The sequence below is a fragment of the Dermacentor albipictus genome, chromosome 7, assembly GCF_038994185.2.
Source record: "Dermacentor albipictus isolate Rhodes 1998 colony chromosome 7, USDA_Dalb.pri_finalv2, whole genome shotgun sequence".
NCBI lineage: Eukaryota > Metazoa > Arthropoda > Arachnida > Ixodida > Ixodidae > Dermacentor > Dermacentor albipictus.
In genome coordinates, this window is record NC_091827.1 from 45674725 (window position 1) to 45687928 (window position 13204).

At 46.7% G+C, this 13204-nt stretch overlaps 2 protein-coding genes across 2 annotated transcripts in view; both read left to right on the forward strand.

The window, feature by feature from the left end:
* Nucleotides 1–13204, forward strand: part of LOC139047961 (BTB/POZ domain-containing protein 6-like) — a 190520-nt gene that overhangs the window by 65915 nt on the left and 111401 nt on the right. The gene's annotated exons all lie outside the window — the stretch shown is intronic.
* On the forward strand, nucleotides 878–7923 carry LOC135903486 (BTB/POZ domain-containing protein 6-like). Its single transcript, XM_070522184.1, has 4 exons — nucleotides 878–963; nucleotides 4644–4861; nucleotides 5738–6029; nucleotides 7268–7923. Exons 1-4 carry the CDS (start codon nucleotides 958–960, stop codon nucleotides 7622–7624), a joined length of 873 nt encoding a protein of 290 aa, XP_070378285.1. The 5' UTR covers nucleotides 878–957; the 3' UTR covers nucleotides 7625–7923.

The window sequence follows — 13204 nt, forward strand, 5'->3', positions numbered from 1 at the left end:
AGCAGTGTGATTTGAACAGGCCGCAGCGGAATTTCTTAAATAGACGCTAGCGCTAAAGCGCATGAGCATACACTGAATATATATATATCAAAGCTTACAATACACACACACACACAACCACACACACACACACACACACACACACACATATATATATATATATATATATATATATATATATATATATATATATATATATATATATATATATATATGTATATATATATATATATATATGTGTGTGTGTGTGTGTGTGTGTTTATGTGTGTGTGTGTGTGTGAGTATTGTGAGCTTTGCGGTATATATATCAAGTTTATTACTACAAGTGAAAATTAAGGTTTATAAATTCCCTTCGTAAATTTCTTGCCGAAGCCACACCGGCATTACATCAGCGTGACGTCGTCACGGATTTCAAGCTATCTTCTCGCATTTATATAGTCTGGTTGTGCCTAATGCGAGTCTATGGAACTTACCGGGTTCCGCCAGTGCTGGTCCCGCATTTTGCTCATCTCAAGTACAACGTTGTCCATTTTTTACGATTACGAAAAAAAAAAAACATTTACCTGCGCACGAGCAGACGCGCCATAAATCTATGACGTCACGGCGATCTGTTGCGAGAAGTTTTAAGGCGCCGCCGCTATAAGCGTGTCTCGTTATTCCGTAATTTTGGCTTACGATGTTTCTGCTTCTTATGACGAGAGGGATGGTTTTGGCATTGTAGAAGTGTTTCTGTTTATGCGCATGAGCTTTATTTTGTTTATATAGTGTCCCTTTAAGGTGAAGCACAGCTCTCTAAGGAACTTTGATCAGTTTTATTCATGATGGCTCCTGCTTCCCCCCTCCTCCCTTCCTCTCCGCAGGTGTCATTCATATTTGCTGCCTCAGCGTCCTATTGCTGCCTCGCCATCCTCTCTGTTTTCTGCTCCAAGTAAAGGACGTGCCACAAGGACGACAGCCATGTCTGTAAGTGTCTGATTTTCCCTCCTTCGATCGAATAATACCGAATAACGAGAACTCGATGAGTAGTTATGTAAACACTATAGAAATAAGCTATAAAAGTAAAAAGTAAACGACGATGCATGTGCGCAGGAAATATGTCACCAGAAACGCAAAATATGGCCGAAATTCCCTATAAGGGGAGTTTTATGCGAAGCACTAGGGAGTAGCTCCATATTTGCGCGTTTGGGGAGCTGAACATCCTTGATTTTCCTCTTCCATTAGATCAGGGCGGCGCTGCCTATCTCTGGGGGTTCTGACGCACGACTTAGAAGCAACGGCCACTTTCTTTGGTCGATGCATGTTTGCACTTCGGGAAGCAGGCGCAGCTGTGTTTAGTGGCACACTCGATGTCCACTCGCTGCACCAATGAGCGCGGGCCTCCGCGCCACGTTGTAGGGAGGATGGATGGATGGATGGATGGATGGATGGATGGATGGATGGATGGATGGATGGATGGATGGATGGATGGATGGATGTTATGAGCGTCCCCTTTGGAACGGGGCGGTGGGTTGCGCCACCAAGCTCTTGCTACTATAGTGCTTAATATGCTACCTAGCTTAAACAATGAAAAAAGACACAAACAAATTGAGATTGCGCGGTAGCTGCGCCCTTTAGCGCGTGAAAGGGGCGGAGCTTCGGACTTCGTTGCAGGCGATGTTATCTTCGGGTCCAGAGGATCCAGGAACCCCAAATTATCCCGTGGTCGCGCGACTCGCCTTTCGTGATGTCTTACTTCATAGATAATACAAATTGACCGTTTTAAAACTCCCGAGCTAGCCTATCACTTCGCACTCTTCGGTAAACCGAGAATTGATCACGCAATTGAATTTTATTTTAAATTTCGTTATTAAGTGCACCATTGTTTATATTTTAGACATTATTAAGTCTAGTTTAACATTTAGCATTATTTGCCGGATTTGTGAGCACAAAATGCATTCCAAAGGTGGGACGAAAAATTCAAGACGATCCTGTGTGGCCTGATGCGTCGCATCATATAAAAAGGAAGATAGAAAAAAATAGTGAGTGACAGCATGCGGGAGACGAAAAAGAGTATTTGTACAGGAGTTTGGTAAGCACGACTAATGCCAAGTCCGTTCGAATCTGGTGCCAAGTCTGCTGACTTGGCATGCGATTTTTCTGTTCACGAGTTCACTGCGTAGTTCCAAGCGCGAGTTCAGAAATGCAGTCGCAAGGCGGCGCCAAGCCCTTCCGGAAACAATTGCAAAAGCGCCGATACGGTGCACGTCGTCCGTGGTTGTGCGTTCGAATCTCGCGCCTTGAAGTCGCTGACGTTGTCAGGGCTGCGCTGTGAACCTGCATTGCGAGTGCATAATTTTGACAGATTCGCAACTGCCTTGCCGCCAAGAAAATGATTCACGGTGGCTCTCTGACAGTACTCTTTGAAGACATCGTAATGCTTCGGGAACACGACTGGCACATAAAGTCGCGAAATGGAAAATACATTGCATACGTCGACATTTGCGAGGCTGTGGGAAGCAGCTACCTTGATATCGGGTTCATTACTTTGAAATCGGGCTAAATACGAATACTAGCTTTATCTAGTGGGCGTGGGTGCGGTCGATGCAAATTTACTACGCAGTTTTAGTGAAGACACCATTTACCAACACGGCCATTTACAATTTTTTCCTGCTAATATTAGGCACGACGTTAACAATCATGACGAAAAAAGCAGCTGTGCACCATACAGTTATAAAACATACGGTATTCTTTCGCCATATGTCTGAAGACCGCACACCGTAGTTTTCATAACCGTATTTTGGATTTGTTTCTTTTTTCTTATTTTTTTCACTCATCATAGCTTGGGTAACGCTAGTGACACACACTGTATACTAGAATGACGTCTGCGGATGAATTGAAACCACCATTTATAAACAGCAACTCCAATAAGATTTCACATTGGCTAAATTCAGTATAGATGAGTGCTATGATTTTTTGATGTTTAATGGCGCAAGGGACAGGTATGGCCAAAGAGCGCCATGCTAGTTAAATGCCGCTATATGCTATATGCCGCTAAAGCAATATATTGGCGAAGAAGCTTGTGTCTTGTGATTGCGTAGTCTTCTTCTTAGCAGCTTCTGCTTAGATCTAAAGGTACCTAAGCAGACGACGTGTGCACCTGGCGGCTGTCGCTATGACGTGAGTCCTAGAGCGCAGACTCCGAGATTTTTCAGAGTGCCGCGAACGCCGCTTTATATCTCGGAGGTCATGCCGCAGGGCTGCGCGCTGTATGTGACGTGCCGCTCTCGGCAACCGGTGATGACAACTGTTTTTTTTTGTCGGTTTCGTAGTCACGAACGGCTGTTTTTGCGAGCTTCTCGTGACGCTTCCGCCCGCATTTAAATCGTCAGATTTTGCCCGGCATAGCTGTTCAGTCCTAAACTATAGGCTTTTCAAGAGATCCGACATTTTTGCTGCAGATGCTGGTGCACCCCTGATTGTCAGCGGATATGACGTAAATACTAGATCACGGTTTTCGATAATTTGAGCGTTATGCGGGTACCTCCTAAACTGCAACGTCATGCCGGAGTTCATGGCGCATGTGTTCCATGTTCTGCGCCATTACATGCGAGCGGCAATGGGGCTCTTTTACAGCCAAGTAATTTTTGTCTGTCTATACCCATCTTTAGTTTGGCGGGTATGCCGCTATAGGGTATTTCGGCATCTCGGCAAATACCTTTGCGGACGACATAAAGGTTTGATGTGCGTCGAATGCAAGAACCAGCAAACGGGATTATATAATTCTTGTATGCTGACGGACAAATCAGTGCCATTAAGCCAACCTCTGCCCTTCTTGGTTCTTAGAACACTTTTTTTTTCGGGCTTGTGAAAGCATTTCTGTCGCCCGTATCGGCCAACGGAAAACTGAAATGCGAATTTTTCAGGATGGTTCCCAGTTGTCTCATTGACACTTTGCTGAGAATATAATATTTGAGAAGTTGAATCATTATTATTAGCTATCTCATTACGCTAACTCCGAAAACACGTCTCATATAATCCAAGCGATGGTGAGCAACATTGTTTTTTTGTCTAGCTACGTGGCACTTAATTATTTTTAAGTTTTGGCATAATTTACGTGGTGGCAAATATCAAAGCGACGGGCTATAACACAGTTATCTGTGTTATACATATCTGTATCTGCGTGATACTAATCACGTACAAGCCAGAACTGTGTTATAGCTATCTGTATCTACGTGATACTAATCGAGAACAAGCCAGATCTCTCATCAATATTTCTCGCACAGGATAAACAATAATCGTAGCTTGCCGAAAACTCATAATTTATAGGTACGGTCAACGTTCCCTATATATTTCTCAGTGCTAAAATCTGAAATGATACATCTACCTTCAATAAAAAAGGAAAACAAAAATCTTCCAGCTATTGTACCATCACGCAACAATAACTTTAAAGGCCACACACAATATTACGTGTTCTTGCTTCTTGCTCTGGATGGCAATAAATACTGACCTTCGTGTCGTGGATCCAAAAATAGCCACGTAGGCTACTGATGCAGATGACACTGTATACCATATTGTGCAACAATAGGCCGCAATAAACTATTTTGTTCTTTCTTTTCTTTTTCAATCTAAAGCGATGCTAAAGTGGCGCCTCTGTGTCTTTGCAGCTGGACTTCGCTGACCTCCTGGAGAGCGGCAGGTACGCCGACGTCGTGTTCGTCGTGCGGTCCGGCCCCTACTCCGTGTCCAGGACCTTCAAGGCCCACAAACAGCTGTTGGCCATGCGCAGTGACGTATTTGGCGCCATGTTTGAAGGACCGCTCCGCGAACGGGACACCGTCCTCATCAGGGACCTGCACCCCGATGGCTTCCGTGGGCTTCTCAAGTCAGTAATTGCGTAATTTATTGCCTTGTTCATGTCATAGTATTCAAAGACCTGGGGGTAGGGGGCGGGGGTATTCTGTAAGAGTCCATCTAGTGGACTGTCCATTACGGCCGCTGCTGATTGGATGCAGCTGTACGAGGGAGAAGGAGACGAGAGGCCCCAGCCAATCAGCAGCGGCCGAAATGGACAGTCCACTAGGTGGACTCCTATAAAATACCTCCTCCGTAGAATATTACCCGAAGTTGGTAATATACATTCTGATGACCTCTGCACAGCTCTGGATCAGTTAGATAGAAAACCGATCACCTTGAACAAGATCTCTAGACCATGGCCTCGAATTTCGCAGCTACAAAACGTCATAAAAGCGCTGCTGCGATATTTGAAAGCTACTGGATTGGGTGACCGTCTGTGATCCTACATGAGTTTTCGTCAGTGATATAGAGCAGAAAACTGTTACCACGTCGGCGATATTCACAGTGGACTTTCTCTTCTTCTCTTAATGCTTCCCTCCCTTTTCCCTTCCCCAGTGCATGGGTAGCCAACCGGGCTCCGTCCTGGTTAACATCCCCGCCTTTAATTTATACGTTTCCCGCTCTTATCTCTTTCCACATCGCAAACGAAGGAACATTCGCATTTGTTTTTCTGAAAGCGAGGCAATTACATCGCTCAGTTATATTAAAAGATATGGACCGTAATATGCCATCTCGCTGCATAACCTGAGTGCGACCAAAATGGTGTCCAGTGTGGTATCTCTCCATTACGTTAGGCGAAAGACAATCGTCCCTAGTTGTTTCATCTCCACGAAATTTTACCACGTGATTCCGTCCTTCCGTCTGTTTCTCACCCCTTGCTTTCGTTCCCTTTACTTCCTTACAGGTACGTGTACACAGGACGGTCCGCTATTAACAACATCGAAGATGCCATCTACACAAGAGACGCGGCTGAAAAGTACCGCTTCCTAGATCTCGCCAACACCTGCACCGAATATATTGAAAGTCACCTCGAAGCAGACGACGTCTGCACGTTGATCGACTACTCGTTCGTGACTTACGGTGCAGTCAAAGACGACGTGGTGGAAGACGTGATCTTGGATAACGCTGAATCCGTGCTGTCGTCTGCTGCCTTCACGATCTCCACGGAGCAGACGGTGAACTTCGTTTTGGACAGGGTAAGTCATTGTTTATACGCATGAAGTAAGTGACGCACAAACCAACTTAAGTTTACCGAAACGCAAAGTCCTTGCGACATGTGGGTGTTGATGGCCAAGCCTTCCGCCAAGTTCCTGTCTAAAGCCTGGCGGAACTTGTAGCAGACGCGTAACAGCGCAGATAGCGTAAATTGTTAGCGCATTCTACTTGTTACATATGCAGTCGGCAACAGTGTAATCATGCCGCAGCAAATATGCCGCTGCTCGGATCAGAAGATGCGTTCACGCGAATGCTACTGTAGCGCATTTCGCTTCTTAGAAATAGAGAGAGAAGAAAAATCGGCAGAACCCATGTCACGATTACTGCCGACGGTAATGCGTTTATCATTGAATCAATATAGCGGCACAACGCAATGGCACCATCGAAACAACTTACGCGTGATGCGCTTACTGCAACGGGACTCCTCTTCAGCGCTTGGTTAACAACACTGCGCGCCATGCAACGCGGCCGTCACGAATCATGTGCGTGGCCTCCGAAATTCCTGGCGCGCCACTGTGTGCGAACGCTTAGAATTGTTCTGTCGCATCGCACACCCAATGGGACATTCTGAGTGACCCAAGTTGGCGAGAGGTTCGTTGAAAAGCGGCGCACAGGCAGTGCGTTTGTGGCGCAGCCTGCTAAAACGTCTGGTCGCTGTCCCTGAGGAACCTTAGCGACGTGGGTTACTGCGTTTTTCGTGCAGCTTTGGGGAAGCTTAAAGCTTTATTGTTGTCGTCATTCAAGAGTGGTACTTTCCCAGTGGCACATACCTAGCTATACTCAAGATGGCGTCAAAGACGTCCATAGAAGGGTGGCGCACATCCTACTTGCACATACTCAGTGCTCCAATCTAGCGTGTAAGTAACTGAAGTACTAAAGCGCAAAACAGACGACACAAGAAGAGGCACGGACGAGCGCTTCGTCCGTGTCTCTTCTTGTGTCGTCTGTTTCGCGCTTTAGTACTTCAGTAACATGCACCAACTAGCGCGACAAGAAGTTCTGCCGAAGCGTGTAAAAGTTTCTACTAACAGTGACCAATGTCGGCTTGCAAAACAATATAGTTAAAGAAAGGCAGTGTGTACACATTACCGAATACTCAGTGGCCCAATTTGGTGCGACGGTTAGTGGCGAACCGTTGTTCCCTCGCGCAGTCCATATACTTTGGTCTATATCACGACCAGTATGACGTTTCACTTATACCGCGACTCCATCCGCGCAGGTGCAGGGCGTTCCCACCAAGGTGGTCATCAGGGCCGTGCTCCGTTGGGCAGGCGCGCAGTGCGGTCCCGACGTCGCCAACTGGGAGTACAGCGGGACAGTCGCCGCCGCTGTGAGGAAGTTCCTGCCCAAGCTCAAGTTCCTGGCGCTCAGCGTGCGGCAGATGACGAAATTCATCGCGGCCGACGCCACGTGGGACATTCTCTCGGCGGACGAGGCGTGCGCCATCTTGTGCGAGATCATCGAACCCGGGAGGGCGTCGCCGCTGCCGGAGTGGCTGAACCCCGAGCGTGACATTTTCGCCAGGCCCGAATCGACTTCGCGGGAACCCGCCCCCCGCCGCATTAGACGTCGCTGAGTCGGCGCCGATTCGGTACTCTTGCGCGGCCGGGACGATCCGGCCGGGTTCCTAAAACGCGACCACGCTGTGCCGCCGATGCAAAGGCAAACGGGACATCTTGTTTCTTACTTTCTTTCTCTGCTTTTTTAACACATATAAAGACGCTATGATGTTCCCCGTCATTTGTATAGTCTGTCCATAGTCATTTTCTGTAATCTGCGCGTAACAGAAAATTACGTTCCGGTGTCGTGCTCATGTGTCATGTTCTCAGGCGGAGAAGAATTTCAAATCAAGTTTTTTCCCCCTTTTATTCTAATTCTGGGGGTTTTCCGCAGAAGTGATTTTTCTTTTGCTTGTATGCGCATGCGCGCGTTCAAATAAACGGTGATTAAAGAAAATCCGGAAACTGCTTGTGTGCTTTCCATTTCAACTCTGGGCAGCAACGCCGACATCGACACGTCGCAGTGTCTGGTCGAGTGTTGTCTAGCCGCGACAGGTGTATCAGATTTTTCTTTTTGTCCTGGGGCTCTATTCTGGACACGCATGGCGGCTGCACGGCCGCCATTAGCCGCCATGTTTACTCTCTGATTGGCTGTCGAAAGGTCACGTGTTTTGAAATTTGTGCCGGGAAGCGGAAGTATTGCAAAATGCAATTTTGCGTTTTCATCAAGATGACGAAACGTGACGTGGAGCTGCAAATGTTATGGACTAATACATTTTTTTGGTCCTTGGCAGATATGTTGTGATGTTAGCGCTTCAAAAAGAATGTGAGCGGTAGCGTGCAGAAGCCAGTGCAATGTATCTGCAATTGCGCGAATATGTGGTGGCAATTCAAGATATGCGCCATGCCAGCTTGCTGATTGGCTGAAGGAATATCTCATGAGGAGCGTCACAGGAAGGGCTGTTTCGTAAACGTCATTTTGACGATGCGTGACGTTGCGCAGGGCCGCCATTGCTGAGATTTTCCGCCATAATTTTTGCTGCGACGAGCCGCGCGAATTATGCTAATGGGAAGCCATATGCAATGGCAGCCGAGAGGAATGCGTATCGCCACATTTTCCCCGTCGTTTGGCGCCACGAAAATCTTTTGTTCATAACGCGTGCTCATAGTATTTGCATCGCTCTCGGGTGGTGTTGGCATTTGTGTTTTGGGCCATCGTTTTTTAAAAGAACGCGTAAATACGAAATAATATTGGTTGAATATAGCAAACTTTCAGCAATGTTGTCCACTTTTCACTGCTGCATTTGTATTGTAATCGAGATTAATGCCTTTTCGCACAATCAAAAGTTATGACAACGGCCTTTTTCTAACTTACAAAAAGAAATGTACGCAAGGCGGCGCCTTGAAGTTTCCTCCCGCGGTGCGAGTAACCAGCGAAATGAACAAGAGATGGCAGCGCCGGCGCTTGCGTCGCTCTAGTGGATATCTCTGGCGCGCGCAACGCTATCGGTGATATTCGGCCGTTTCTAAGCCAGCCGAGTCGGGCTGAGTCACTTGCGTTTCACGAAATAGCGATAACGTGGCCTAGAACGTGCGCGCATCACCACTGGTAGTTCGCGTATGTTGTCTCAAGAAAGAAAACAAGCGCGTTGGCACGAACATGCGATGACTCATTCCATTTTCCAGGGACACGCATCCGAGCTACTGAAGCAGACGACGGCTTGTACGCAGCAGACGACGGAAGCGAGAAGCGTTTTCGACAGAATAATCATACGCTTTGAGATAGCTGCTTTATTTTTACTGCGGAGGAAAACTGTTTTGCTTTACCGATAACGCTACATTCAGTGCCTTCATTTCAGTTTCTTAGGCGAAACGTCAAGTTGGCGTCACGTTACGTAAGCAAAACCGGGCCACCAGCGCCATTTTGTTTGCGTCGCGCCTACGTCACGCTCCGAAGAAAATGGCGGAATGTCCAGAATAGCGCCCCTGGTTGCAATGGGCTCGCGAGAGGCCCTTGTAATAGACGTATACTGCTTTCTTTGAAATGACGCTTTCATTGCTACTTCTCTGGCCGCATACCTGCAGGGTGCCGCTGCTGTCTTGACGAATAGCTCCGCGAAAGAGTGAGTGAGTGAGTCAGTGAGTGAGTGAGACAACTTTATTTGTTCCACAAGAGACTCGAGTAAACTTAACATTTTTTTTCTTCTTCCGCGAAAGAAAAGAAAATTGAATGACGGGCGTATTGCCGAACGTCGTTTCCGGAGCAATGCAGCAGTGCGATGCTGCAAGCATTACGAAACAATCGCACGTATATTTGTGACGTGTGTTGAGCACGTTGGTATTAAAGTGATCAAAATCGAATTCAGCCATTAAATAATCCAAGAGAAAAAAAAGGAAAGAAAAACTGAAAGAAAAGTACAGTGGAGGAGGAACAGAGAGGGCCTAACTCGGACGCTGTCTATTGAAATGCGTGTAAAAAACGCAGAAATGTTTTTTTCTGAGATGACCCCTTGACCGATTGGAATGAACTTTATCGTACTTGAAATACAGAAAAAAAAACTACACGTCACCCACTTCAGCACCGCCATTAGGATTTCGCCCACCGTTGCGGTCGTTGGGATCTGCACTTGCACGGAATCAACACGACCGCGGAGTCCTAGGCGACACTACGGAAGCGATCGCGCGGCAAATCAACGCTTCCGTGCCACCGGGGTAGCTTTACGGCTACGCCGTAGCTCGAGGTTGTGGATTTGGTCCTGGCCGCGTCAGCAACATTTCGACGGGGGTGAAATAAAGAAGAAACGCTCGTGAATTTAGATTTAGATACACGTTAAGAGAACAACACCTTGGTGTCAAAATGAATCGGCAGTCCGCCATTACGCCATGCCTAAAGGTGCCTCGTGGCATTCGTCTAGTCTGTGTGCGTGTCACTCCGCGCTACAATCCAAGAATATGTTAGCGCACCAACTCGCCCAGCTTTCTATCCTTTTGCATGCCTCATAATCGCATTGTGTTTTGACCAAGTACAATCTCCATAATTGAATCAAAGTCGAACACTTCTGCCACGCTGTGATGTGCCGAGTGAGGCAATGAGAAATGCATACTTTCTCGGAGGTTACGAACAATATCGCACCAGAACGCCTCAAGACCCTTTGTGTGCTTTGCCTAGCACGCGGAGAAACGAAAGGTGTTGCACGCAATTTTAACGTTCAACATCAACTCACCACTCTCACATTGCACTGAACGCTGAATAAATTAAACATTTGCCGTCAACGGCACCTCTAATTATCGTCGACCAAAGCAAGCAGCTTCGCTTACGTCGATTCCCACACTGCGTGGGATCCGCATAATTATTTTTCTCAGGCCGCTTTGTTGCTGTTGCTGTCGTTCGCAATAAAAGTTGGCCTCTCTTTTTTCTTATATGTATAAGCAAATGTATGACACTATACTGACATATACTGACAATGTTCGTATGTATCGGTAATGAGATCCCTTGTATTATCTGCATTGCATCTCGTCCTTTTGTCTTTTTGTCATTACACTAATTTTCGTTGACCCATTGTGAAACTGACTGCGTAAAAGATTTACTGTATGACCTACTCGTACATGTACATGTCTTTTACGGATCCTTTATTATCTTGTCGGAAGCTGGAACTTGTCCTGTATAACACATGCTGTTCGTGTACGAGGTTCCCGATATCTCTCTTTTCCTTTGTACAGAAAGGGCGCATGTTCCTAGGGGCCTAGTCAGGTGACTCACGTCGCCACCTTGACCAATCAGGTGACTCACTGACTCACATCTCAACCTTCTTCTTTAAGCGCCTTGACAACCATGTACTCGCTTATTGTCAGATAAACGCATTGTCAACGCAGGTCAGCGGGGCCTTCCTCCATATTCTTTTCAGCCTTGCCTCTCGATATTCTTTTCTTGACACAACCTCGGGGAGCAATTCCCTTCCCGGTGGGCGACCCCTTTCCTCCTCTCTCAAACGCGTTTACTGAGGACCCCACGTGGGCGCATTGCTTCGCATTCTGGTGGCCAGAAAGCGTTGTGGATTCACACATCGTGGTCGTTACTCTTGTTCCGACATCGACGGTGCCAGTTCGTCCGCCAAACAGTCCGCGAACGGTGTTGACATCATCTCCTCAGCGTTGGGTAAGTCGTATTTTGCTGTTCTGGTCCATCTTTTTTTTTCAATAACAAGCTGCATGTGCGCGAGAAGTGATTGAGGGGATGCACATAACAAACGAGCGAACAAGAGCTTAGATAATTAAGCAGTGAGTAGAAGGTGGCATGTTTCGAACCAACGTCTTCAACCGGAGTAAGTCGGTGTACTTGACAACGTATGCGTAGCTTTAAAACACTTGAAAAAAGAAGGTACACGAACTACTTTTTATGTTAGGTTTTCCCTGTACTTGTAATTTTATTCTTTATTCGCGTTACGACTTCTGTCACATATTTCAGCCATAGCACACCTTCTAAGTTGGTGCCCGGGAGTGTTTCTTAGCGATCCGGAGAATATATGCTAATTAGACGAGCACCAACCAAGTAGATTCGTTAATTCTCACCTAACGATTACCGCCACGAAGAGCAATGAGTTGGACGCGAAGTCGCGAAAAAAAAAGGCAGCGACGAATTTTTCACTGTTGTCCGGTTAGAACAATCGTACGAGTGCAACAACTTCAAGTGCTCAATCAACAAGTTAACCTTTCCCTAACCATATCGGTTTCAGTCTAATTGTTGCTTTCTAATGAACCGGCGCTTTCAACGCGTCGGTTCATTAGAAAGCAAGAATTAGAACGCAAGAAATAATTCAGCTTGCCCTCTGTGCACGTTGTTTGTTGTTTCCATGTTTATTCGTGTTTGATGCGCGGCTAGCAAGTGGCGTAGCTGTTACATGCACCGGCTTGCCTCCAGCGTGTCGCTTTAGCGGTTCCAGAAACTCGCGTGCGGAGAAATTAAATTCGAATTCCCGGAAAAAATGAAGCGCCGTTTCCTTTTTTTTTTCTGCAGCACTATAGCAGCTTTGGTCATAGCACATCGAAAGGAAATTAAGAAGGTCCATTTTATTAGTAGGACAAAGTGATACTTCCTCCGATATATATTTTTTCTAGAACGTCTGAATCAATCATTCGCCAAATTCCTAAAGGGACATCTATGACAAACATGGTAGCACGTACGTTCGCGCTTAGGTGGAGCGGCGGGACTCCTTTGCACGTTTTCGCCGAATTGGCGGTGGGTGGCCTTTTGTCGCGGTAAGGGGGGGGGGGGGGCAACAACTTGGACGTGATATCGCGAAAAATGAATGGTAGGGACAAATTTTCATACGAGCAGAAAGCATGCGATAGACGACGCGACGAATAGAAGGACAAAGACCACCACAGCGCTGTGGTCTGTGTCCCTTTCCTCGTCCTGTTGTTTAGCACTGTTTTTCTGCTCGTAATCAGGAACCAAGCAGCCCGATCGCGTACTCTTCTGAATTTTCTTGGTTGTACGAATGAGCACAACCGTACACCCGTAGCGAAAACCGAAAATGCGCCGCGAAAGTCAGCGCTTTAAGCAGAGTGTGCTAGGTTCAGTTTTATTACGTTGTCATCACCAGTAAAAATGACTTTCGTGTCACCATGATGGATGGATGGATGGATTGTTGAATGAA

Excerpts from the sequence above, each read along its gene's own strand:
- LOC135903486 (XM_070522184.1), top strand. Across the intron at positions 4,862-5,737 it reads GGCTTCCGTGGGCTTCTCAA|GTACGTGTACACAGGACGGT; the intron begins GTCAGTAATTGC and ends ACTTCCTTACAG. Across the intron at positions 6,030-7,267 it reads TGAACTTCGTTTTGGACAGG|GTGCAGGGCGTTCCCACCAA; the intron begins GTAAGTCATTGT and ends CCATCCGCGCAG.